A 27,101-nucleotide genomic window follows, 5' to 3' on the forward strand; every position below is an offset into this window, starting at 1 on the left:
AGCAAAGTAATATACTGCACTCTGTTACTGTACGAAATCACAGAAAATTACCCTTTCCCATCATGTTAACAATAGACAAATGAAGCAGCTGTTCTTATTCTTAATGTAGTTGCTTGAAAAACTTGCACAACTTAATGAAAATGTCTCTACTCATAAAACTTAAAATGCTCACACATGGAAAAAGTCATAATGTTTTGGCAAATATTACTTTGTTAGGAATGTGAATGAGGTATACCTGCTTTATAACTAGAACTCTGTATAAATGGCATGAAACGGTGGTGGACTGCCAACTGAGCAAGAAGACTCTGACAAAAGACGAATTAATACTCTTCAAAAATACAGATAGTTCTTTCCCAAACATTTTTTTGGTAAGGATGAATTATATACTCTTCTCTGTTTTTTTTTTCAGGCATAATTCTTGGGTCATCATTTCTACTCACTATAAACGATTTTCTCCTTAAAACAAGTCTCAAAGAAAGAAGCCGCATTCTGATAGGACCATGTTGTGCCACTGCCAATCTGGAAGCTAAATGGTGTAAACACAGCGGCAATCCAGGCCCGGAGCAATCCATACCAAAAATATCCATTGACTTAAGAGGAGGTCTGCTACAGGTCTGTGGGTATTGGCCATATTTTTTTCATAGGTTATTAACTAGCCTCTGTTCAGTTTTTGAACTGTTTCACTAAATTTTAAATGTGTGGTAAGAAAGGGTATTTGTTAGATTGCTACTTGTTAAATTTTCCACAACTTTATTGAGATATATAATTCATACACCAGACACTCTACGTATTTAAAGTATACAATTCAGTGGATTTTTTAAGCATATTCTCAGAGTTGCACAATCATTACCATAGTCAATTTCAGAACATTTTCATTACCACCAACAAAAAAACCCATATCCATTAGCAGCCAGTCGCATTACCCTCTAACCCCCTCATCAGGCCTAGGAAACCACTAATCTACTTTCTGTCTCTATAGATTTACCTATTCTTGACATTTCATATAAATAGAACCATATAACCTGTGATCTTTTGTGACTGACTTCTTTCACTTAGAGTGTTTTCAAGGTTCATCCATGTTTACCAAGTGTCAATATTTTATTCCTTTTTATGGCCAAATAATATTCCATCATATGGATATACCATATTTTATGTATTGATTCATCAGTTGATAGACATTTGGGTTCTTTCCACTTTTGACTGCTATAAATAATGCCGCCATGAACATTTGTGTACGACTTTTTGTGTGGACATATGTTTTCATTTCTCTTAGATATATAACTAGGAGTGGAATTGCTGGGTTGAATTTTTTTTTTATGTGTAGACTTTTCTTTTTGGGACAGGGTCTTGCTCTGTCATGCAGGCTGGAGTACAGTAGTACAATAATAGCTCACTGTAGCCTCAGTCTTCCAGGCTCAGGTGATCCTCTTGCATCAACCTCCTGAGTAGGTAGAACTGTGTACCACCACACCCAGCTAATGTTTTGTTTTTTGTTTGTTTGTTTGTTTCAGTAGAGATTAGGTCTCACTATGTTGTCCAGGCTATAGATTTTTTAAATTATTAATACTAAAAATAGTCAACCTGTTGCAGGCACAGTGTCACTAGCAATATATAAGAACCACTTCCTAATATTAAATATTTTACATATGATGAGATCTGATTACAACACTTGATAAATTAGTCGCATTGCAAGCTCTTAATGCATTTGTATTAACAGCCAAGTGTAGAATGTATGAAGGTATCCAACTTATTTCTTGATTATTTTGTGTTTGGATAGATTTTAATTTAATCTTTATGTAATTTGATGCCACTTTAAACTTGACATGAATCCAAAAAGCTTGAAAGATTCACAGTGATAGAAAATTAAAACAACTAATTGGTCAATCATAGAGACATTAAATGTGAATTTTTCTTTCTTTCTTTCTTTCCTTCCTTCCTTCCTTCCTTCCTTCCTTCCTTCCTTCCTTCCTTCCTTCCTTCCTTCCTTCCTTCCTTCCTTCCTTCCTTTCTTTCTTTCTTTCTTTCTTTCTTTCTTTCTTTCTTTCTTTCTTTCTTTCTTTCTTTCTTTCTTTCTTTTTCTTTCTTCTTTCTTTCCTTTCTGATAGGATCTCATTTTGTTGCACATCCTGAAGTGCAGTAGTGTGATAACAGCTCACTGCAGCTTCAGCCTCCTGGGCTCAAGAGATCCTCCCACCTCAGCCTCCCAAGTACCTAGGACCACAAGTGTGCACCACTATGCCTGACTATATTTTTTAAGAGACAGGTTCTCACTATGTTGCCCAGGCTGGTCTCAAACTCATGAGCTCAAGTGATCCTCCACCCATGCTGGGATTATAGGCATGAGCCATAGCACCTGGCCAATTTTTTGTTTTTATCTAAAAGTTGTATTGCCTCAAGTTTTCACCAGTTTTCTTTTTAATGTACAGAGCAAGATTTGGGAAGATCCTAATAACTTATTGTTTTGTGTTGCTTTGGAGATTTTCAGCATCTATCAGAAATCTTCATATATTTAGCAATAAGCATGTAATACTTTATCAAGAATATTCATTGTCTTACCTTTTTTCCAAGGCAGCCAAGTAACTTCACATTAAAAACAGCAATGATCTGTTTACATGACCAAGTGCTTAAAAATAAAAAGTAAGAAAATTTTAAACCACAGCATCAATAAAAGCAAAAACAAAGTACAGTGTATTATCTCTGTATTATAGTCATTGTCTTTTGACAATTTAAAGGCTAGAGCACAACATTCTACTCCCCAGTTTGACTTTTCACCTATCTCTATTTTTCAACATCCAATAAAAATAAGATTAATGAGAACACAAGTACACTTAGTGTTATATCTCTTACTTTCATTTCTGAGATGCCTTAATTCCAGAGAGCAGAACCTAAGCCTAGGGTTTAAAATTTACCCACACGATATATGGCTATTATTTTCTACTACTATATATTCTTTTGTCTTTTCTGTGTTACCTGGTTCTCTTAGAATTGATAGTTGTATTGCCTTTATTTAGTATTTATAGAGAAATTTAACAATTTTGAAAGTTTTAATCTTCATTGTAACCTACTGGTCATTATATGTCTATAACTTATTATAGACTAATATTACTCACATGCAGAAAAAGAAAACTTAATCTCCATTAGAGGAAACGCTATGTCCTTTTGTTCTGAAACTCTACTGTAGCTACTGTAGTATAGTTGATTCTCAGGGGCTCTGGAATCCTCTGTGTTGGCACAGTCTTACTAACCACGGAAGTTGGGAGCCTTCTAAGTTCAGGTTCATTGAGAAGGCTCCCTCTCTTTTTCTCTGAAAAATAAAAGTGCAGAGAAAGGAACCCTATAATAAGGATTGCTTATTTAATCTCATGACAAAATGTCAGAGCTATTCCACAAAGTTATTATTATGATTTTATTAACATTTTGGCCTAGAGGATCTTCATTGCCTTCTCTCAGACTATAATAGGGTTCTATTCCCTCTTAGCTAAATTAATTCGTAAACATTACTTCACATCAACATACTTCAACATTTAAATTTTATTGTTATTCACACAATATAAAATATAATTAATTTTTTGTTGTTATATATTTACTCAGGCAGTAGAATTTCATCCTGTAGGTCAGTTACTTTTTAGGAATTACAGTTTATTATAAGTAATTAAATGGAACATAATTACAGTCCTACAGTAATTCAAATATGATTATACCTACTTAGTCTCAAGAAATATTTGTATTTAAAAGCCACTAGAATTTTTTTATGATTTTAAAGGTCTTCTGGGGTCAAGAACATTTGAATTGTTTAGTTCTTCTACATGAATTACTCAATGGATACCTTAATGAGGCGGGAAATGTTGAAGTACAAGTTTCTGAACCAGTATCTCAAATATCATCTCCTGTGGAAAAGAATCAGACATTTAAAAGTGAACAAACTTCAGATGACCTACGGACAGGTCTATTTCAATATGTACAGGATGCTGGTAAGTAGCAATAGCCTCAGTATGAGAGTGTGTGTGTGCATGTGGGTGCATTTTAAATGCATGTTGACTAAATAATAACAATCAAGATGACTCTTTAAAGTGCATTAAAATTTGCAGTACAAAAATAGTACGTTATCATTCAGTCTCTCTTAGGGTAAGTTCTTGATTTCTTTCTGTTCCAGAATATATATAAAGCTGATCAACTAGCCTCTTTTTATCTTTTATTCTCATAAGTTTTTCTTCCTTTACTAAACCATGTTCCCCTTTAAAATCATACAATTAATTATATTTTTATTTGATAGAATATTTGAAATTGCCTGGAGTCTATGAAGTCTTATTTTATAATGAAACTGAAGATTGCCCAGGGATGATGTTATGGAGATACCCAGAACCTAGAGTGCTCACCCTTGTACGAATAACTCCTGTGCCTTTTAACACCACAGAGGATCCAGATATTAGCACAGCAGACCTTGGTGATGTGCTACAGGTATGTAATGACTATTCATTGTAAAATGAAAACATTGTGGGAAAGCGCTGATCGTATATTAGGAAAAATGTTTGGAACATACTTCTTACATTAATAGTATCAGAGAGAAATACACATCTGTGTATGTGGTATGTGTGTATCCACACACATATATAATAGGATTTTTTAAAATAAGGGAATAATGTAATCCAAACTCATGATACATGGCAATTTTGAGAGTCGTCAGTTCTACTCTCCATTTTATTGTGAGTAGATTATAATGGGACAAGGAGGTGTCATTTAGTTCACCGCTCCTTTATCAAGTGCCTGTCATGTGTTCACACACTTCAGAGCTTCTAGAGCTGCCCCATGAAATAAAATATGCCCATGTAAGGCCAGAAATAGATGACTGTAGTTTTCATTTCCATAGCTGAAATGGTCTTGGGGCTTGAGGTAGGCTGATTTTTCTATCAAAGAAAAGGTCTAACCAGTGATCATATTCCCTAAGGTTTTGTGAAAGTGTGTTGCTTGTTAATTCCCTGAGTTTAATATAAATGTCATTGTGGATATCACTATATTACCACTGTACTTACTAATATTCTACTGATAGGAATTTCTCTTAAAATTTGTTTCTTCCTTAATCTTCCGCCTGTTACTAGATCACACAACCACCCACTCAAAATCTACAAGTCATTCCTGATTGCCTTCTTTCCCTACCTCCCTGCATCAAAGTCCATCAACAAGTCCTATCAGTTCTGTCTACAAATTCTCTCTGTTTCTGCTGACGCAACTTGAGTTCAAACTGCCATCTTCTGTTCCCTACTCCAGTACCTTCCTAATTGGCCTCTATGCTTCTGTTCTTGACCACTTGGAATGCATTCTCCAAATAGCAGCTAAACTGATGTTTTTTAAATGTAGGTTATACTATATCACTTCCCTAACTTAAAACCCTGTAGTGGCTTCCTCTAATACTTAGAACAAAATTCAGATCTCTTGCTGTGGCCTGCAAGGACCTGTAGTCTGGACTCTGCTCACCTCTCCAACTGGAGTTCATGCCAGTCTCTCCCTTTCTCATGATCCTTCAGCCACTCTGGCCTCCTTTTTCTCCTTGAGCAGACCACCTCTGTCACATTACCACCCTTATTCTTTGTCAGTCAGGTACCAGCTCAAATGTTGTATCCTGACTAGCCCACTACAAGTACTTCATTCTGTATTGCATTACCTTGTTTTACTTTCTTCATAGTTCTTATTGCTAGTCGGAATTATGTGTTTGTTTACTTGTGTGTGATCTTTCTACTGTTAGAAAATAAACTCCCTAGCCGGGCGCGGTGGTTCAAGCCTGTAATCCCAGCACTTTGGGAGGCCAAGACGGGCAGATCACGAGGTCAGGAGATCAAGACCATCCTGGCTAACACGGTGAAACCCCGTCTCTACTAAAAAAAAATACAAAAAACTAGCGGGGCGAGGTGGCAGGCGCCTGTAGTCCCAGCTACTCAGGAGGCTGAGGCAGGAGAATGGCGTGAAGCCGGGAGGCGGAGCTTGCAGTGGGCTGAGATCCAGCCACTGCACTTCAGCCTGGGTGACAGAGCCAGACTCCGTCTCAAAAAAAAAAAAAAGAAAATAAACTCCTTATATGTCTTGATGTATCTCCAGCCTCTGATACATAGGTACACTCACCAAATTTTTGAAGTGACTGCTCTGTTTTAACAAATTAGATTTATAACACAAATCAGTTATATATTAATATAAATAGTATTACAATCTTATTTCTTATTTAATTCTTTTTTTTTTATTGAGACGGAGTCTTGCTCTGTCACCCAGGCTGGAGTGCAGTGGAGGGATCTTGGCTCACTGCAAGCTCCACCTCCTGGGTTCACACCATTCTCCTGCCTCAGCCTCCTGAGTAGCTGGGACTACAGACACGTGCCACCACACCCAGATAATTTTTCTTTTTTTTTTTATTTTTAGTAGAGACAGGGTTTCACCATGTTAGCCAGGATGGTCTCAATCTCCTGACCTTGTGATCCACCCGCCTCAGTCTCCCAAAGTGCTGGGATTACAGGTGTGAGCCACCGCATCTGGCCTACAATCTTATTTAATTCTTATTTAAATTATTCGTTGTAATATGTTTAGTCAGATGTTCATCTTCTGAATTGGTAACAGTGAAACGTCATCATTTTGTCAAGTGAACTACAGTGCAGAACAATCCAAATTGCCAAGATGTCAGCAGTCTCTATTTTGATTCTTAAGTTCTCCCATCTTTTTTTGCTTATATGCCAAGGCTACTGTCTGGGTCCCTGGGACTCTTTGTTCCCTTCCTATCAGAGTCTTATTCATGATGATATTCTCTACTGGTATTCTTGGATTCTTTTTGCTAAATGAAACAGCAATGTCTGTGAATTCTGTCTTATTAGACTTGCCTAGATGCAGAATATCTGTAGATTTTCAATCAAAATGAAAATACTCATATATTAAAGTTTTAGCTTCATGTAATGGCTAAAGGTTTATAGTTATAGCTAGATATTAACACATTTATTAACATAAGTCTAATAATTATTGGTGGTATTATGTAAATTATATTAAATAAGGCATCTAAGATAGTACATTTACTAGTGGCAGTTTTCTATCTTCTCACTGCTATTAGGAGAGTATAGTGATTAAGAGGATGAACTGTAGCCAGAATGCCTGGGTTCAAAGTCTTGCTCTGGCACTTGCAAACATCGTCACATTAGACAAGTAACAACTACTCAGGTTGGTTTTTTGTTTTACTTTTTATTCCAACAACAAAATGAGGCTAATAATAACGTGATGGTTATAAGAATCAATACAATCAATATTTATAAAACACATAGAACAGTGCCTGACACATAGCAAATGTTATATAAGTTTTGAATATTACCACTATTACAGATTCAGCAGTCTAATTCAAAAATCTGAAATCCAAAATACTCCAAAATCCAAAACTTTCTGAGTGTTAACATGATGCTCAAAGGAAATGCTTATTGGAATATTTCAGATTTTGAATTTATGGATTAGGGATCCTCAACTAGTATGTATTTGTAAATATTCCAAAATCTGAAAAAAAAAATCTAAAATTCAAAACACTTCTGGTCCCTGGCATTTTGGATAAGGGATACTCAACCGATGTTATAATGACTGTTGTCCAAATTCCTTTCATCAAGTAGAAGCACAGGCTAGACCAAGGAGATCTGGAGTATGATGGATAACTCTACAGACCAGCTGGAGTAATCCAGGAGATCAGAGACAGTCCCAGGGACCCAGACAGTAGCCTTGGAATATAAGCAAAACACAGCCTGGCAGGTTTCAGCAAGCAAAGGGTTGGTATCAAAAAGGTCTTGCTATGTTTCATATTTTGTTGGAGAAATGAAGATCCCATATGTGGGCAAAATTCAAAGACACGGATGCTGGCCTAGGGAGCAAGCCAGGATTGTAGCTACCGGAAGTTAAAAAGGAGGGAGAGCTGGATCCTAGTGGTGAGAAGGAGCACACTCAGAATCTACGGCTTGGATCGAGGAGCAGAGCAAGACTGGCAGTGAGGCTAACTTGATGCCATGCTGCTGAGCTCTCAGTTCAATCCTCATATTCTCCCAACTAGGATCAGAGTTTGTCCCAGAGCTTGGAGTGGGTCTCATCTGTGGAAACAACTCTCGTGAATTGCAGTCTTAGAACCATGCAAAATACTTTGTTTCATTAGAACTTCAGTTGAGGACAGAACATATGTAACATGAATCACAAGTTCAATTTAATACAACAGCTTTCTCCTTGAGGTTCTACAGTGCCAGTCCCTGGGCTTGCTCTGGGGGATCCAGATAAGACATGATCACCTCATTGAAAGCTCGATCCTTCAGCCTAGCAGGGAAGTTTCTGTGGTTGTGTGGGGTAGAAGAGTCTCTCTAATTTCATCTGTTTTCAGAATCATTCTCCTACCATATGTGATTATTTCTAGTTCTGTACTAGAGGCACAACTAAAATCCTCAACAGCTGATCCTGAATTTCAGGGAGCTTATGAAAGGAAGGCCCTAATCAACCTGGTGTATATTATAAAATGGATTTTGAAGTCTCAGTTGCCACTGTCCCCCCACCCCCGCCTTGTTGTAACTAACTCAGTGACCTTGGGCACACTACTGAACTTTTTGAGCTTCAGTTTCCTAAACTGAACATTGGAGTTGATGTTATCTACCTTTCACAGTTGTTGTGGAGTGTTATATCTAATACACTTTAAATAAATACCTTACACATAGTAAGCTCTTAATAAGTGCTTGTTTCCTCCCCTCCACTTTTTCTTATCCAAATGCCTGGACCACTAAAAAAAGACTCCTAAATGGAATTCCAGCCTCCAGAATCTCTTCCCTCCAGTATGTCCTTCTAAGTTTTTACAGGAACAGATAGATTGTGTAATTCCCTGAAGAAAACCTTAAGTGGCTCTGTCACTCTGCTAGACTGACCTTGAGAGCCCTGCATAAACTGCCCCCATCCCCCAATTTTGCCTTGCAGTCCCTTAGACATGGTCTGTCCTTATCAAACTGGCCTATTTGGCATTCCCCAAACCAACTTGTGACGTCCTACTTCCTCTTCATTTGAATCCCTCCCATCTCTGCCAGCTGAATTCCTCCCCACGCTTCAGAAGAGCTAAAATGCCGTATAGTCAGTGAAGCCTTTCCTAGATGCCATGTTCAAACATGATACAGCCCTCCTCTGAAATCTTGTAGCACTTCATGGTACTACTTTTATGCTATTTTTCAACATATTCCTCACACTTGAACTTGCGTGTCCATATCTTGCGTCTCTCCTAAATTGTGTGTCTCTAAAGGAAGAGGTTGTATCTAATTTGTCATCATGTCCTTTACAGCAGGGACTCCCAGCCCATGGCCTGTTAAGAACCAGGCCACAAAGCAGAAGAGCACTGGGCAAGCATTCCCACCTGAACTCTCCCTCCCAATCTAATGAGCAGGGCCAAGATTTTCATACGAGCGCAAACCCTATTGTGAACTGCGCATGTGAGGGATCTAGGTTGCGGACTCCTTATGAGAAACTAACCAATGCCTGATCACCTGAAGTGGAACAGTTTTATCCCAGAATCATCCCCCTGCCCCTTGGTCTATGGAAAAATTGTCTTCTATGGAACCGGTCCCTGGTGCCAAAAAGAGTGGGGACCACTACTTTACAGTATCCATCGCAGTAGAGATGTTTAATAAATACATTGACTGGATAAACAAATCCATGAACTTCCATGTTCTATTTCATATCATTCTAAAGTATGATATTATATATCACTATTTTATGGAACAAATGAATGTGTTTTGATTTTCTACACCAAACTATATGTTGTGTTATTCTTCGGTGGTACCATCTGCTGTACACATAATCTAATGTCATTACATTACTCAGCGTCTTTGTGATATCATTGAATAGTCTGCCAAGCTTACTTGCTCCCTTAAACAGTAGCTAGTTCCTAAATACAGAGATATATTAATCTCCTTAGGTTTAGTCCTCAAAACAGAATTGAGTTTGGATGACTTTTTCCTTCAGGACAATTTAGTTCACTTAAAAATTGACCTTATAGAGTTGACTTACAATACAGAAGCCTCAGATTTGTCTCTTTATATTCCTCATTCCATGATTGTTGATGAGATTTATAAACAAACTCCCCATATCGCTTTATGGAATTTATTTTGTAATTGTAATGAAAAATGTAAACATGAAAACATGTCTATAATAATAAATCAAACTAATCATAGGTTCTGAATAAAAACCTCAAAAACTAATGTTCCTAGAACACAAAAGCTTATTTTATGGTCAGCTTATGATTTTATCATGTGAACTTCTAAAGGTTAGTAGCATATTTAGATCTCAATAAAATTAGCATCTGTTAGGTAAAGTAATGCCACCAGCCTAGGAGTGTTGTGAAGTTTAAATGGGTCTAACTGTAAGAAATTTCTGGCACACCATATGGCACATACTAGGTTTTCCTCTCTCCTAATCCTCCTATGTACACTGCCTGTTGAGGATTCCATTTTGGAAATGCATATGTTCCCAGATTATAAATATTCAATCCATTTTTTGGTAGTAAAATTGGTAATGGGTATTTTAATTCCTATACAGATCTGTCATGGTTCTTGGCCATTGTCACATGCCAAATGAAGATATCTAAAAGTTTATGTGAACGTATAAATGAAAATAAATATGAAAACAAGAAGAATACCATGATAAGGGAACAGGAGCAAATTCTTAAGAGTGAAAATGCCTTTTTTAATTGAGAAAATGTTAGCCACACTTGGCTAATTTTTGTATTTTTTGTAGAGATGGGGCTTCACCATGTTGGCCAGGCTGGTCTTGAACTCCCGACCTCAAGTGATGCACCCGCCTCTGCCTCGCAAAGTGCTAGGATTACAGGCATGAGCCACCAAAAATTCTATTATTTATAAGTTACCCAGTATAAAGTATTTTATTATAGCAGCATAAACTTTCTAAGACACAGAGGGAACCTAATTGCTCCAGTGGGCATTTATGATCACCTGTGTGTTTTACACCCAGCACTGTGCTAGGTACTTTACATACATAATACCTCATTAAATTTAATTTTATTCCATGAGGTAGACATCATTCCCATTTTACAAGTAGGAAAACTGAGGCCAAGAAAATGTTAACTGGTTATGAATCATGAAATTTATAAGTGAGGGAGCCAAAATTTAATCCCCAGTCTTTCTGAGTTATAGTCAAGGTTTTATAAACCTGTTTTTTTCACCTATATATAAAAAATTGAGATGATACATTAGGATGACAGTGAGCCACTTCATTGAGGAAATGTCGAAAGAAGGAAAATAGAATTATCCTTTTACTTCAAATGCTAAATCATGAAATAATGAGTTAGACAAAGATATGCAAAGTAACTTTAAGTCAATAAAAAGACTCACAAACACACAAGATGGATTGGATGTTGTATTAGTCTGTTTTCACACTGCTGATAAAGACATACCCAAGACTGGCCAATTTACAAAAGAAAGAGGTTTATTGGACTTACTGTTCCACATGGCTGGGGAGGCCTCACTATCATGGCGGAAGACAAAAAGGAGCAAGTCACATCTTACATGGATGGCAGCAGGCAAAGAGAGAGCTTGTGTAGAGAAACTCCTGTTTTCAAAACCATCAGATCTTGTGAGACCCATTCACTATCACAAGAATAGCACAAGAAAGACCTGCCCCCTAATTCATTCATCTGCCACTGGGTCTGTCCCCCTGTGTCTCTCCCACTGGGTCCCTCCCACAACACATGGGAATTATAGGAGCTACAAGATGAGATTTGGTTGGGGACACAAAACCAAACAGTATCCGGTTTTAAGATAGCTAGAGAAAAAACTTTTCCTTTAGAAGGATGACTGGTCAGCTCGGGAGCCCAGGAGGGTCACAGAAGTATTTGTTGGAAGAGATCTTCCTGGCAACAACCAAAGAAATGGTGCCTAAGAGTCTGGTTCACCTGGTAGCTAAATCCCCTTTATGGAAATGAATGTAGCAGCTGTCAAATCTCTGTGTCTTAACATTCAAATCATGTTACCACCTAAACAACCTTCTAATAGTTTGGCTCCCAGTGTAGTCTGTCTACATGGAGAAGGTATATCACACACTGGTTGAGCCAACATCAGTATCCAGGCTGCTTGGCAGTTACACATCTCATGGTAACTTAATAACATAACTTGGCATTTGGTTTATATGTCAGTCTCTAGTGAACTTTGTTAGCATGAGTCAGCATTCCTAAGTCTAGTCAGTGCTAGAATACCACTGAAATTTTCTGAGACTTCAGGACCAATGGCTAGATCTTCAATGATGGTGAATCCATCACATTAAATGCCCTCTTCTGGCTACCTGCCCCTCCCAGCAGGTTGGCCGTTCCCTGATGACATCTCTGTTTGATATGTCACAAACCTTTTCAAACAACTGTCTATTCTCACTACCTTAAGAGTTATGAGGAATGGGGATAATGTGTGTGGAGCATTTAGCATAATGCCTTACATAGTTGAAGATCCAATCAATTATTATGACACATAATAAATGGTAGCTGTTATCATCATTAGCTTCTTCCTCCTATCAATTGATCAAAGAATCTGGATTCTAATGTGTTAGACCAAGAAAACCCTGTTTTCTGAGAAGGATGTTTTTGTGTTTATAGTCTGTTAATGTTGTAATAATTTTTAGGGATTCTGGCCCTGTGTGTGATTGATGAATGGAATGCTTTCATTGAGAGCAACTGCTGTGAGAGACTGTCTTCCCCACAGTTATGGTTAGTGGACTCTGGTAGTATGTCGACTATTGTTCTCTAGGTTGCAGGTAGCAGAAACCCCACTGAAGTAAGCTTAAGCTAAAACTGGAGAGGGGTTAATATCAAGATACAGTGGGGAGTCCTGGAAACAATTGCAAATTACAGCCAGGCCTCTGGAAGAACTGGGGCCAGGAAAGGAAGATAGGAGCCCAAGGGAATATTCACTCGCTATCGCTTTTTCTCTGCTTCTTTCCCCATATATGCTTTATTCTTCCCTTTCAACAGACTAGCTTTTTTTCTCCCTTTCTTCTTGGGCCACCCAGTAGTTTCCCCACAGCTTCCAGAGCTCCAAAAGTCACATTTACAAGTCCAGCCTCCATTTCAGATCCACATTCCTAATTGACCAAGTTTGGTATCAGGTGCTGTTGGCCCAGTCAACTTTGGTCATGGGGAGAGTCACATTTTACCAGCATGGCTATGAATTGGGGGTCATTGTGAACTTTACAGAGATCCCCCAGGGGAACTATTTTATGTCACATCTCTCTTACTGCTTTTGCTTTCCACCCTGGCTAGATTGGCCAAACTCATGGTTTGTGCTGACCTCTCACTAACAAAAATTGACTCCATTTTGCTATAGTTTTTCCAGCTTTTCCCTTTGCAAATATCTGGAAAAGCCATTTTGCTCTGCACATCAAAGGCTATCTGCATCTGGAGAAAAGCCTCACACCATTTTTAAATCCCACCACTATCTTCCCCTAGTCTTCTCTCAAAATATAGGTTAGACAAGGTCCTTGGTCTTACAGACACACATGAGATAATTTCTTATCTCCAGTGTGCTTAAGATCAATACCTTTCTTGGCCAGTGCTTGCTTTTTAATGTAATGACTATGTAATACATTGGCAACTTCACAGATTCTATAAATAGTCTTCCAGTTCTAATGAAGTATGAGAGCTTAACATATAAAGTAATTTTCTGTTTTTGAAATTGAGTTTACAATATAATGTTTAATGTCTGTAGCTTGATGGTGATTTCATTGTGTTGAATTTTCTAATAGTATTTTATCTACTACTTGTCCACAGACTGAACTGAAGCTTCATTAAATCTTATAGTTGTGTGGGTTTTCTGTCTTTTTCTTAGTTACATGGAAAATGTTCTGAGTCAGATAGTAATAGTATTATCCAATAAAGTGAAACTAGACTTTTGCTGCTTTAAATTTGACTTTACAAGCTTCCTGTAATTTTGAAGCACATGAACCTGTTAGGCAAAGGTTATGATATTAGCACATGAAGGCACTACAAAAAGAGAATCCTTCTGAGAGTTATTTGCAATTGAATATAATTTGCTTCTTCCACACATAGCTTAAAAAAGAATAAAAGGAAGTGTTTTTGGTGTTTCTTTTCAGCTGGGTTGGGCGGTTCACTTATAGCTGCACATATGTTCCCAGAATCCTGAGCCTTTTTATTTTATAAGCACCTCTTGCCCACTGGCAGCTGTACTAATGTGTCCCAGAAGGCTTTGCTCCTATCCATCATCTTTAGGAGGGATGCTCAAAACCAGATATGAAATCCATTGTTGTTGAAATGCAGAAAGGAAAAAAAAAAGCCTTGGGGGCTTTCGGGAAGTAGGAGGCTGAGCCAGACTCTTAGGAAATAAAGGAAAGGAACAAGTCCTGTGTACCCAGTGGACACAATAATAAATGTTTTTGAATGATAGGTAATGGTGCTGGATCAACTGCTAAGTGTTTTGCATCCAGAAGCTATTGCCTCCTTTTTTTAGACAAAGAAAAATCTAAAATAGAGTATTCCCTGAATATACTTTTAATCATTCTGTCTTCATAGTGTTATAAAAGTATGAAAAAAAGATCTAGGAATACATTAAAAAGAGCCCTGCCTGATAATTTTGAGGTTAACTCACTAAATACAGATGAAAGGACCTGGGCTAAACACTGAGAGAGACACACAAAAGTGGAGAGGGCTCTAGCTCTTCTCTCAAAGTACCTGTAGTCTTTTAGGAGGGACAAGTACATAAAACATGACAGGGCAGAACATGTGACATGTCACAAAAAAGCCACAGAGAATCTGCCTTTTTAAACAAAGCTTATGTCTGAATTGAGACATCAAGACAAGGCTTCATGAAGGAGATGGTTACTGAGGTGATCCTTGAAGGATGAAGAGGATTAAAACTGAAAAAAAATGGAGTGAAGGTGTATGTAAAGAAGAACTCAGTGAGCAAAATTTCAGAACTGGGTAGAGAGGGCAGAACATATTTCTGGGAAGTGGCAAATCTGGTTTGACTAGCACAGGTTAGACAAGTATGGGGTTAGCGGAAGAGTGATAGGCTACAGATGTGGCTTCTTAATCTCCATTGATTCCATGGAGGGAAAAGAGAGGGAAATTCATTTATTGAGCACCTAGTATGTACCAAGCACCAAACTTGTCATTTGATATGTAATATCCCTTCTATCTTCCCTCTAACCCTGTATGTACCATTATCTTCACTCTAACCCTCTGTGGTATGTACTGTTTAGAGCTAAGGTAAATCAGGTCCTGAGAAAAATAATTTTCCCAAGATCATAAAGCAAGTTAAGGGAGTAAAACCAGGACTCAAATCTTAGTTTGTATGACTTCATAATTCTTTCTTCTTTGCTGTGCTACCTTGACTACATTTAGAGTGTGGGGTTTATATTTCATTTGATAGGCATTGGAGAATCACTGGCAGTCCAGAGCTTTGGAAACATTGGTAGTCTTGTGGAGGTGGAATGGGGTCAAGAGAGACCAGAATAAGAAGACCTGGTAAGGGTCTTAGAGAGATGAGAGGCTGCAACCTGAAGGGAGTAGTGGGGAAGGAGAAAAAGAAATGAGTGCAAGAGAGGTTGTAGAGAAGAAATCTATGTTCTTGACAACTAATATGGTAATTTAATGAGGAAGTAAGAGAAGTCAAGGTGATTGCAAGATTTAAGCTCAGTGGGATGTATGGCAAAAGCATTTACACAATTTTGGAAATAAAGAGGAGTGCCTGCTATGCTAGGCACTATTCACTTTGTGAGGTGCTTTACACACATTCTGTCTAAGCCTGAAATCAACCCTTCAGAGAGAGTGTCGCTATCCCCCTAATACAGTGAGGAAGCTGAGGATCTGAAAGGTTAAATGGGGGACCTCCTGTCCCTGAGCAGTACATGAATTAACATGAGATTTAACATACAAAGCTGTGTATGAGTCTCTTGTGAAGAATCGCAAGAACATAATAGACACTGCTGGGGCTTTTCAGCTCTGTCAATTAGGATTAGATTCAGGTATGAAAGACAGAAAATATACAATACCAGTAGCTTAGGTAAAATAGAAGTTTATTTCCTATCACACATGGGAACAGTCTGGAGGTTAGCGATCTAGGACTGCAAATGTCTCTACAAAGTCACGAGGACCCATCTTCCTGCCGTGTGCTGTTCTGCCATCCCCAGCACTTGGTTTTCCTTCATGGTCTAGGATGGCTGTACAGGCTTCAAGCATCTTGTTCCTACTCCAGCCATAGGAAGAGGAAAGGACCAAAACAGAGCATGCCTCCTCCCTTTATGGATATGCCTTGGAACCCACACACTGTACTGCTGTGCTGCCAATATCCCAGAGCCCAGAATTGTGTCACATGGTCACACCAAGTTAAAAGGGAAATGGGCTCATTTGCAGAGGAAGAAGGAAAGAGGAGATATTGGGAGACAACATCAGCCCTGCTGGCATCACAGCCATAATACCAAGCAACTGTCCACAGTCTCTCTACCCACCAAGTAACCCGTGTCTCATCTTACCTGATTGTGAGTTTCTTTATCTAGTCTATGGTGCAGTAAGAAAACTCACTTTCTAGTTCATTAACGAAAGGTCTGCCAAGGCAGAATTTGTAGAGAACACTTAAGAAGCAAATAGGATTTTCGAAACAAAAAATAATAATGAATAGTTTGAAATGCTAGCATTCCTTGCCCTTCAAAAAAGTAAGAGGTGGGGAAGGAATCTGTCAGTAAGACGTGCTTTTAAAGTAAATGGAAAACATTTGCAAACTGGAAGAATACTGAAGTCATTTTTATCCTGTCACTTTATTTGGTGGTAGAAATTTTATTAGCCTATTCCTCTTTTCCTATTAAATACTCTCACATTTAAAAGGGGGAGGGCAGCATATCTCAAAATGAAGAACTGTGCTCAGCAATCAGTGTGTTTGATGTTCACTGCTCAGTATTAAAAATGTTTGGGGTGTAAAAAATGAAAGAATAGTAAATATGAATTGATGGTCTGTGACCACTTTTTATGACTTGGTCTCTGCCAAATAGCAGTATTTGCCTCCTATGAGATTCACAATAAAAACCATTATCCATTAAGCATAGATCATTTCTTGAGAGCTACATTGTTGAAGAGAACAGCAAACAGAAGAAAAGGGAAGTACAGAAAAGTAATGTTGTCCAGCTGTTAAGAGCACAAATTCTGGAGCTAAAGTCTCTGGGTCCAAATCCAAGGTCAGCTGGTGATCTCGGGCAAGTTATGTAAAGTAACTTCTTAGTACTTCAGCTTTCACATCTGCAAATTAGGGATAATCGTGGCTCATGCCTCATTCAGTTGTTAGGAGGAATAAATGACTGTTGGATGTAAAAAACATGTAGAACAGTGTCTAGCACATAGTTAGTGCTGAATAAATGTTAGCAATTATTATGTTCTGCTAAGGGCTTATCGTCTCCAGGTGCTAATTTGTCTCTTGTTCTGCCCTAGATTTTGAATCTTGGAGGCAATCTGAGTTTTGATTGCAAGCTACAATTTCTTTACCTCTTTATCCTTTCCATAAAGATATTAGAAAAAATTTATTTTTGTCAAGCACACATGGCTTCCAATTTTTAAAATTCAATGCCTAGTTAAAAAAATAATGAAACTTTATTACCTTAGATGTTTTCTAGCAACATTTTTAAATGCTACATCAAAGTTAAAGGTCTTGGTTCTCTTATGCTTTTTAGCAGCAACCTTTTTAGCAGCTCTATTGAGATATAATTCACACATCATACAATTCCCTAATTTAAAGAGTATAATTCAGTGATTTTAATATATTCATGGAGTTGTGAAGTCCTCACTAGAATCAATTTTGGAATATTTTTATCACGTCTAAAAGAAACCTGGGACTCTTCAGCATTACCTCCTGGTCTCCCCAACCCCCAGCCCTAAGTAATCACGAATCTACTTTATATCTGCCTATTCTGGACATTTCACATAAGTGGAATCATATAAATATAGTTTTTTTCTGACTGGCTTCTGTCATTTAGCAGGTTATTTTCACAGTTTATCCATGTTGTATCATGTATCTGTATTTCATTCCTTTTTGTTGCCAAATGATATTGCTTTATATGGATATACCACATTTTGCTTATCCGTTCATCAGCTGATGGGCATTTGAGTATTGGTACTTTCTGAATCCTTATTTACTTTACTTAGACTCTGTTGTGTCCAACACACTTGAGGGGAAGACCGAAAGATGATGATGATGATTAATCATATTTACAAGGTACTCTTAATGTACATTTTCTCAAAAAGCTTAAAATCTAAGCTTCATGAAACAAATAGATTGGCAATAATTACCTAGCAAAATACAGTAAGCATTATAACTAAAGGCGGGGATGGGAGTTAATATAATAGAAGATGGGTGTGAAAAGTAGACTTAAAGCATGATAGTGGAGGGTCTTTAAAAAGTGCTTGCTGAGACACTTGGGCTTTATTCCATAAATAAACACTTTATTCTCTGAAGGTAGCCATTAAGGCTATTGAGCTGAGCAATGACCATGAGCAATTACAGAGGAAAGGATGAATCAGGACATACTATATATTGGAGGCATAGAGAACTGTTTAGAGCACATTGTAATTATTCGCAAGTAATAAGAATAACAGTTGGAATGGGAAGGAGGAAATGAATGTAAGATGGAGACATCTAGAGGCAGAATAAACAGATTTCAATACCTGGATGTGTATGGTAATGAGAAGGGAAAATTAAAAATGACCCTATTCTATTCTATTCTAGATGACTAGATGGATGGAACACCATTAATGGGGACTGGAAATGTCAGAGAAAAGTGGAGCAGCCAGGAGTATGGAAGAGATAATAGGTTCTACACTGTACAGTTATAATTTAAGGTTTTGGAGGAATAATCATAGTAAATGCCACTAGAAGTTTGGACATGTGGGCTGATAATTCAGAGAAGAGGGAGACTTATTTAAGAAATGGTTTGGGGAATTATCTTCATGGAAGTGAAAACTGAAACCAAGAAAGCAAAATAGAAGTCACACTCAGAGAAAGTAAAGAGTTCAAAGACTAGAGAGATGAGGATAGAACCATGAAAAAACTCACTGTATCTAGTAAATAAGTAGTAGATGAGAAATTTTAATGGGTTGAACAGTTTCCCCTCCCAAATTCACTTCTACCTGGAACCTCAGAGTGTGACTTTATTTGGAAGTAGGGTTTTTGCAGATGTAATTATGATGAGGTCAGACTGGATTAGAGTGGGCTGTAATCCAATAAGCAGTATCCTTTATAAGACAAAGGAAATTTGGACAGAGATACAGACACACAGAGGGGAAGACCATGTGCAGAGGGAGGCAGAGATTGGAATGTCGCAACTACAAGCCAAGGAACGCTCAGGATTGCTGGGAGCCACCAGAAACTAGAAGGAGGCAAGGAAGAAGTCTTCTCTATTGCCTTCAGAGGGAATATGGCCCTACTGACACCTCAGTTTCAGACTTCTAACATCCAGAACTGCCAGAAAATGAATCTCTAGTGTTTTAAGCCAGTAAGTATGTGGTAATTTTTCATGGAAGCCCTAGGAAACTAATACAGGAATCAACAAAGGAGTGGTCAAAAAGGAAGGCCATGGAGGCAACAGTGTCAGGAAAGCCCAGGCATAGTGAAAATCTCAGGAAGTTTACAGAGCTTAGTGGTATCACGTCTGCAGAAAGAGTATATTATGGACTAGGGGGTGGAAAAAGCTGTGAATTTGACAACTTCCAGATCACCACTGACTTGAAGAGATCAATTTTAGTTGCCAGAGCACCATGTAGAGCTCTTTGAGTAGCCCATCTCCCCCTTGTGTTCTCTGTGCTTGGGTCACAGTGGGCTGGCTTGTTTGAAATCCTCAATACACTGTTAAATAGCAGTAGAGGCCGTGTCTTTTGCTTTATACCAATGTCTCCCTGTTTAGAGACTGGAACGTAGCAATTGCTCAGTATGTGTGGAAAGGATTGAAGGATGGAGAGAAGAAGTGAGGAACTAGAAAGGTATGAATTTAGTTTACAGTTGATTTTAGGACATGGAGGGGATTGTTTTTAGGAGGGCTCATAGGTAGAGAGTTGAGTGCTAAGATTCTCTCCTTACAGACAGGAGAAATTAGAGGTAAAAATAACAGTTTAGGCCTGGCAAGGTGGCTCATGCCTGTAATCTCAGCACTTTGGGAGGCTAAGGTGGGTGGATCATTTGAGGTCAGGAGTTCGAGACCAGCCTGGTCAACATGGTGAAACCCCATCTCTACTAAAAATACAAAAAAGTTAACTGGGTGTGGTGGTACACGCCTGTAGTCCCAGCTACTCGGGAGGCTGAGGCAGGAGAATCGCTTGAACTCAGGAGGCGGAGGTTGCAGTGAGCTGGACCATGCCACTGCACTCCGGTCTAGGCAACAGAGCAAGACTCTGACTCCAAACAGACAAACAAACAACAACAAAAATCAGTTTAAAAGAAGAAAAAAAAATAGTGAGGTGACAAGGTTTGGGCTATATTCATGTGCTATTGTACTGGAGCCCACAAACCTTGAAACAAATTTGGAAAAAAACCCTAAGATTTCAGGACTGAAGGATGTAGTTTTTTACTTATTTTCATATTTTTGCTTCCATGTGTTTTCTTATCTAGTGTCAGACATTGTGCTGAGAGCTTTATGTAATAATCTCATTCAGTCCTCATACTACAAAAACTTATTTTATAAAAACTGTTACCATTCTTATTTTACAGATGAGAAAACTAAGCCCAGAGAGGTTAAATAATTTTCCCAAGGGCATTCCAATGGTAAATAGCAAAGCTGAGATTCTATCAGGCATTCTGATTATTGAACCTATACTCTTAACTACAGGGATGGATATATACTTGTAGTTTAATGAAAAATTCTGTCCTACTGAATTTGAAGTGTTTCAGGAAAGCCTTTGAAGATGTCCTTCTTAAAATACACTTTCACATATGATCAATATTTCTTAAATTTTTCCAGTCTATAGATGTGGTAATAGGGTCCCAAAGCAGCAGTCTCCCCCAACAAACATAGTGTTTTTGAAATCACCTCTTGTTTTCCATCCAAATTCTGTATTTTACTCTACTATGCATTTTTATTAGTTTTACTATTACAAAATAATATTCTAATTTCTATTTCATTACCTATACTGTTAATTGAGAGATCCTCTTGCATTTATAAAATTAAACCAAAAGCATGTATCAGACAGTTTTCTCTACCTTGTTGCCACAATATTTTGAAAACCTAGACTTACACAAATAAGTAATTACAGATGACAACCATTTTTTTTTCACTGCTTTATCAGCCACATAGTGGTGAATCACTGAGAAGAGATATTCAGAATGCTGCCAAAGCAGCTAAATCACATGCTGGTTTTAGGCTACTATTGGAAGGAATTTGGTAAGTGTGTTTTCTTGTTTACAGTTCTCTTATATCATATATTGTACTGGAATGGTTGCTTATTCAACATATGATATAGGAGACAGCCTCTTTTAACTATCTCAAGGAAATACCCACCAAAGGGCATTTCTAGTGAAGAGCGATGACTAATGTGGTTGTGCTGTACTTTGGGGAGTCTCACTATATATAAGCTGAACGCCAGTTTTCAAAGGACTCATTTTTTTGTTGTTGTTATTATACTTTAAGTTCTAGGGTACATGTGCACAATGTACAGGTTTGTTACATATGTATACATGTGCCATGCTGGTGTGCTGCACCCACTAACTCATCATTTACATTAGGTATATCTCCTAATGCTATCCCTCCCTGCCCTCCCCACAATAGGCCCCGATGTGTGATGTTCCCCTTCCTGTGTCCAAGTGATCTCATTGTTCAGTTCCCACCTATGAGTGAGAACATGCGGTGTTTGGCTTTCTGTTCTTGCGATAGTTTGCTGAGAATGATGGTTTCCAGCTGCATCCATGTCGCTACAAAGGACACGAACTCATTCTTTTTTGTGCCTGCATAGTATTCTATGGTGTATATGTGCCACATTTTCTTAATCCAGTCTGTCACTGATGGACATTCGGGTTGATTCCAAGTCTTTACTATTGTGAATAGTGCCGCAATAAACATACGTGTGCATGTGTCTTTATAGCAGCATGATTTATAATCCTTTGGGTATATCCCCAGTAATGGGATTGCTGGGTCAAATGGTATTTCTAGTTCTAGATCCTTGAGGAATCGCCATACTGTTTTCCACAATGGTTGAACTAGTTTACAGTCCCACCAACAGTGTAAAAGTGTTCCTATTTCTCCACATCCTCTCCAGCACCTGTTTCCTGATTTTTTAATGATCGCCATTCTAACTGGTGCGAGATGGTATCTCACTGTGGTTTTGATTTGCATTTCTCTGATGGCGAGTGATCATGAGCATTTTTTCATGTGTCTGTTAGCTGTATGAATTTTTCTTTTGAGAAGTGTCTGTTCATATCCTTTGCCCACTTTTTGATGGGGTTGTTTGTTTTTTTCTTGTAAATTTGTTTGAGTTCTTTGTAGGTTCTGGGTATTAGCCCTTTGTCAGATGAGTAGATTGCAAAAATTTTCTCCCATTCTGTAGGTTGCCTGTTCACTCTGATGGTAGTTTCTTTTGCTGTGCAGAAGCTCTTTAATTAGATCCCAACAACTAGCTCTCTTAACACAGCTCTCAGACTTCATTTTATTGCAGTGATCTTGAAACACATGAGAGTACATTCACAGTTTTATCTTATATTTGTTGATTGAAAATTATTCAGCGTTGTAGAAATATTTGCTAAGCCAACTTTAAACCGTTTTTCAAAAATAGACAATGATTTCATTAATCTTACATATATTTTTAACCCTTTATCATGATATCTTTTTTGTTTTTAATTCTCTATGAGGAAAAGTCATTTCAACCCAAATTCCAAACACCAACTACTATCTTTTTCTCTTTAGCTAAATTATAGTATATCTGTATAATACAGCAAGCTTTCAGAGTTCCTTTCTACTTCATTAAAAATTATCTTAAAAGATGGGTACTCAAATTACTAAGTTTTTTCTCTTTCTTAAAACATTCTTTTGAACACATTAAGAAAATTCAGAGCTTAACCTTGATGTAAGCTACTTGTGTTGATCTTTTATTCAGAATAAAATATGGTCTTAAAGAATCAACGTTTTCACAGTTTATCCTGTTGTAGATTTGACTCCTTCTATACATACAACCTTATATTTTTTTCCAGGCGTATCTTTATCTCTTTAAAGTCTATATACCATGTTGAAAATCTTCACCAGTTATCTTACCATTGAGTATAAAATATACCTTCATAAATACCATCATATTAATACCATCAACATAGACCAATAAAATAAACAATTTACTAATGTTTAGTGCTGGTGCTATCATCTAGTGCTAAGTTAAAGAACCTGTCTATCCTACAGTTTTTTCAAATATGTATTTTGAATACATTAAAATATATCATTTGATAGCATATAATAGGCATGGCACTTTTTTTTTTTTTAGCTTTTAGGCTGCCTCTTTTTTATTTTTTCTGTTTTTCTAAGTTATGTGGATTTAGTTTGATCAAAATTATTTCTCTCATATAAACTCTACCTTCCAAAGTGATTCATAAACTGATCTTGAAGAACTTCAAGTTATTTTTTGGAAGTTTCTTGTTTTATATGTGTCCTATTTTATTCTTCAAACTGAGACTTCTGTCATTCAATCAATTTTAGTTGAAAAAAATTGTGATGATTTTCCTGAAAAAATTTTTCTATTGTGAAAAATTTCAAATACAATAGTCTCCCTTTATCCATGGTTTCACTTTCTACAGTTTTTTTTAGCCATAGGTGAGTACAGTACAATAAGATATTTTGAGAGAGAGACCATATTAACGTAACTTTTATTATAGTGTTATATTAATCTTTTACTGAGCATAATTTATAAATTAAACTTTATCATAGGTATGCATGTATAGAAAAGAACATATATAGTGTGTATATACATAGAGAGAGAGTTCAATCCTATCTGCAGTTTCAGGCATCCACTGGGGGTCTTGGAATGTATCCCTCATGGATAAGGAAGGACTACTCTATATAGAAGTACAAAGATTAGTATAATAAACTCTGAGTCTGACCCATCTTTAGTAATTTTCAGTATCCTATTGTCCTTGTTACATCTATTCTCCACTTTTTGTTGATGTTGTTATTTTATTTCTGGAATATTTTAAAGGAAGTCTCAGCTGTATCATTTTACCCACATTATCAGAGCCAACAAAAATTAACAATAATTTCTTAATATCATATTATACTCAGTCTATATTTTTCCCCTGTTGTCTCACAAATCTGTGTTTAGATTTGGTTTATTTGAATTAGGATCCCACTGAGGTCCACACATTATATTAGTTGATATGTTTCTTAAGTTTCATTTAATCTATAAGAGTCCCCTTTTATCCCCCTTATGCCGTTTACTTATTGAAGAAATTGGATTATTTGGCCTGTAAATTTTCCCACTTTCTGGATTGTGGCCCACTCTGTCTTTATAGTATTGTTTAACATGTTTCTCTGTCCCCCATATTTTCTGTAATCTAGTCACCTTACAGAAGTTTGATTAGATTTGAATTGGATTTTTTGGAAAGAACACTTCTCAGTTGATAGAAGAATATTCCTCCTACTGCATCACAACAGGAGGCAAGAGATATCTGCTTATTTCACTTTTAGCAGTGTTAAAATTGATCAGGTAGTATTAGTCTGGCCCATCATTATAAAGTCCCCCATGAATCTTTTACACGTGGTTTTAGCATCCATTGATGTGTACTATGGTTTGTCAGCAATTTCCCCAATCCACAGAATTTAAATTCATTTAAATTCCTCCACTAGGAGGGAGGAGGCATCCTGCATTTGTTGAGCAAGTTCTGTGTGCCAAAAATTCTGCTTAACAGTTTATATACATTCTGTGCTTTGCTCTTCCCAAATCTTGCACATTCCATACATCACAATAATTTAATAGGAAAGGAAACTGTGAATAGAGAGATTAATCTGTTCAAGATCATGTATCTAGTAAGTGAGCCCAGTTCTGCAGGTTTGGAGGATTGTTTTTATGAAAAATTAACCTGGAAAATATTAATTCTCATTTATATGTAGAAGTGGGTAAAATAGATTAAAAGTAAACACCAAACTGAATGGAATCAACAACATCTGTAGCATTTGTTTTATTATCAGTAAAGCAATGCTAATATTATACATGCTTAGTACTTCCCTTGCCCCAATTCTGGACCATTGGAGCCCAGCAAATAATTTATTTCAGTGATAAATATCCCTTTAATGAACCAAAAATGTAAGATGTATGGTAGTTCTTTTTATAGAACACCGTGATGTCCACCAAATAACATTTTTATGAAATGAAAAACTGTATCGCAAAGCATTTTCTATAAGTCTGTAAACATCATTTGTTTTCATGGTTTGGAGTTAGTCTTGTTCAGAGCAGCAAGCTGATGTCTATATAACCTCCCAAAGTCCTTTTCAGTCCTGTGATTCTCACACTAATGAGTTCAAACAGAAAAGGATTATTGGGCCAGAACTTGGAGTATCTTCAGAGCCAGAATGTAGGAAAAGTTACAAAATACAGATGTCTGTCAGGGATGGGATCCAAAGAGAAAAGCAGGTCAGAAGTTAGAAATACATATGTTATTGTACAAAAAAAAAAAAGTTAGTTTTGATTTTGGCTTTTAACCGGAAAATTTTTTAAAATATTCAGATAAAGCTATTAAACTATAATATCCAGTTGAGAGACAGTGAAGTCCTCTCTGTATATAAGGATATGTAGTTGAAAAAAATTCATAATTCTTTACATTCAAGTGAATACAGACCAGCTCTCGGTTCTTCAGACCTGTGCCGGATTATACCTTTTAGAGAATCTGTAATCTTATATTTTTCATTCAGAAGTAAAATCATTCTGATGCCCTTTGGAATTGTCAGTGTTGCATATCAAGAATTATTAATGGAAATAAAAACCTTTAAAATATTGTATAATTATGTGAGATACGGCAAAAATGTTTATACTTTTTAACCTAAAAATAAGTCATTATTTTTTATTGTTTCGTTGTTTATTGTTCTATTGAGGCAAAAGCCTCTTAAATTAATGCCATTCATTTGAATTGCATACTAAACTTTGGGGAATTTGTTATATTAGGGAGATTTTGTTCTTTCTGAGGTTTTTTGTTTTGTTTTAACTTTTCTAAGAGTATTTTGTTTCAAGAATACTTTTTTTTTCTCTTGGGCAGCAGGATCAGGAGAAGAGGATTAGAGTAGGAAACAGCTGAGAAGGTTCCTGATTGACTATTCTGTGTGGATGTAAGACCTAGTCTATGGGCACCACTGGTTTTTGGATCTGTGTTGTCGTTTATCCATCCATACTATTTCTTAGTTTTCTATTTTACATTTTTATCTTTGTCATCTTTCACGAATCTCAAGAGAAAAATTTGCTACCTATAATCTGTAATGTATCCCCTAAATAGCTAATTAAGTGTCTGTGGCTTTTATTCTACCCTATAATGTGTTATGAATTTAACTAAATAGTCTAAAAAGCACTCCCCAAACTCATTTTTTCCACATTACATTCTTTGTACCTGATGATCCACATAACAGGACACAGGTTACACCAAATAATAGTGGTCAGCACAGCCAGAAATTCTATCTGCAAATTCCTGAATCAAAAGCCAGTCTTTCTAGCCCAGGAAATTTGCATCTCTGTAGATTTTCTAAGAGTTGATTTTGCAAGACTTAGAAAATTATAGATTCTTTGAGAGGCTTCCTTGTTCCCTTAGCCACCTGAAACCTAAAAACAACTAAACGAACAGATGTATGGTTTGATATGTTCAGTTGATATGTAAATAGACATATTTTCGAAAATCCTGTGACTCGAAAATCCTGTGGTAAATCAGGTGTGTATAATGTTAAGAGTGATTGGTGCTAAACTATTATATGTCATTATTTCAAGCAAATTTGACATGGCAGTAGGAAAAAAGAATCATGATCAATATCAAAGACATTCATGTTTCCTTGTAATGGTATATGTCGCATATGTGCTTGACTACTTCTTTTTGCATTCCACTTTGTGGATACAGGGTTGAAGTGGTCATTTAAGAATATGA

The 27,101-nt window shown here is 37.0% G+C and overlaps 1 protein-coding gene across 7 annotated transcripts in view; it reads left to right on the forward strand.

Moving 5' to 3' along the window:
* VPS13B (vacuolar protein sorting 13 homolog B) overlaps positions 1–27,101 on the forward strand; it is an 870,718-nt gene that overhangs the window by 713,683 nt on the left and 129,934 nt on the right. For all 7 annotated transcript variants that reach the window (XM_037999868.2, XM_073018246.1, XM_037999863.2 and 4 more), the window contains exons 37-39: positions 410–612; positions 3,764–3,971; positions 4,274–4,458. In XM_037999868.2, the coding sequence (XP_037855796.2) occupies positions 410–612; positions 3,764–3,971; positions 4,274–4,458 (596 nt within the window). The remainder of the gene's footprint in view (positions 1–409; positions 613–3,763; positions 3,972–4,273; positions 4,459–27,101) is intronic.

Source organism: Chlorocebus sabaeus, chromosome 8 (genome assembly GCF_047675955.1).
Source record: "Chlorocebus sabaeus isolate Y175 chromosome 8, mChlSab1.0.hap1, whole genome shotgun sequence".
Lineage (NCBI taxonomy): Eukaryota > Metazoa > Chordata > Mammalia > Primates > Cercopithecidae > Chlorocebus > Chlorocebus sabaeus.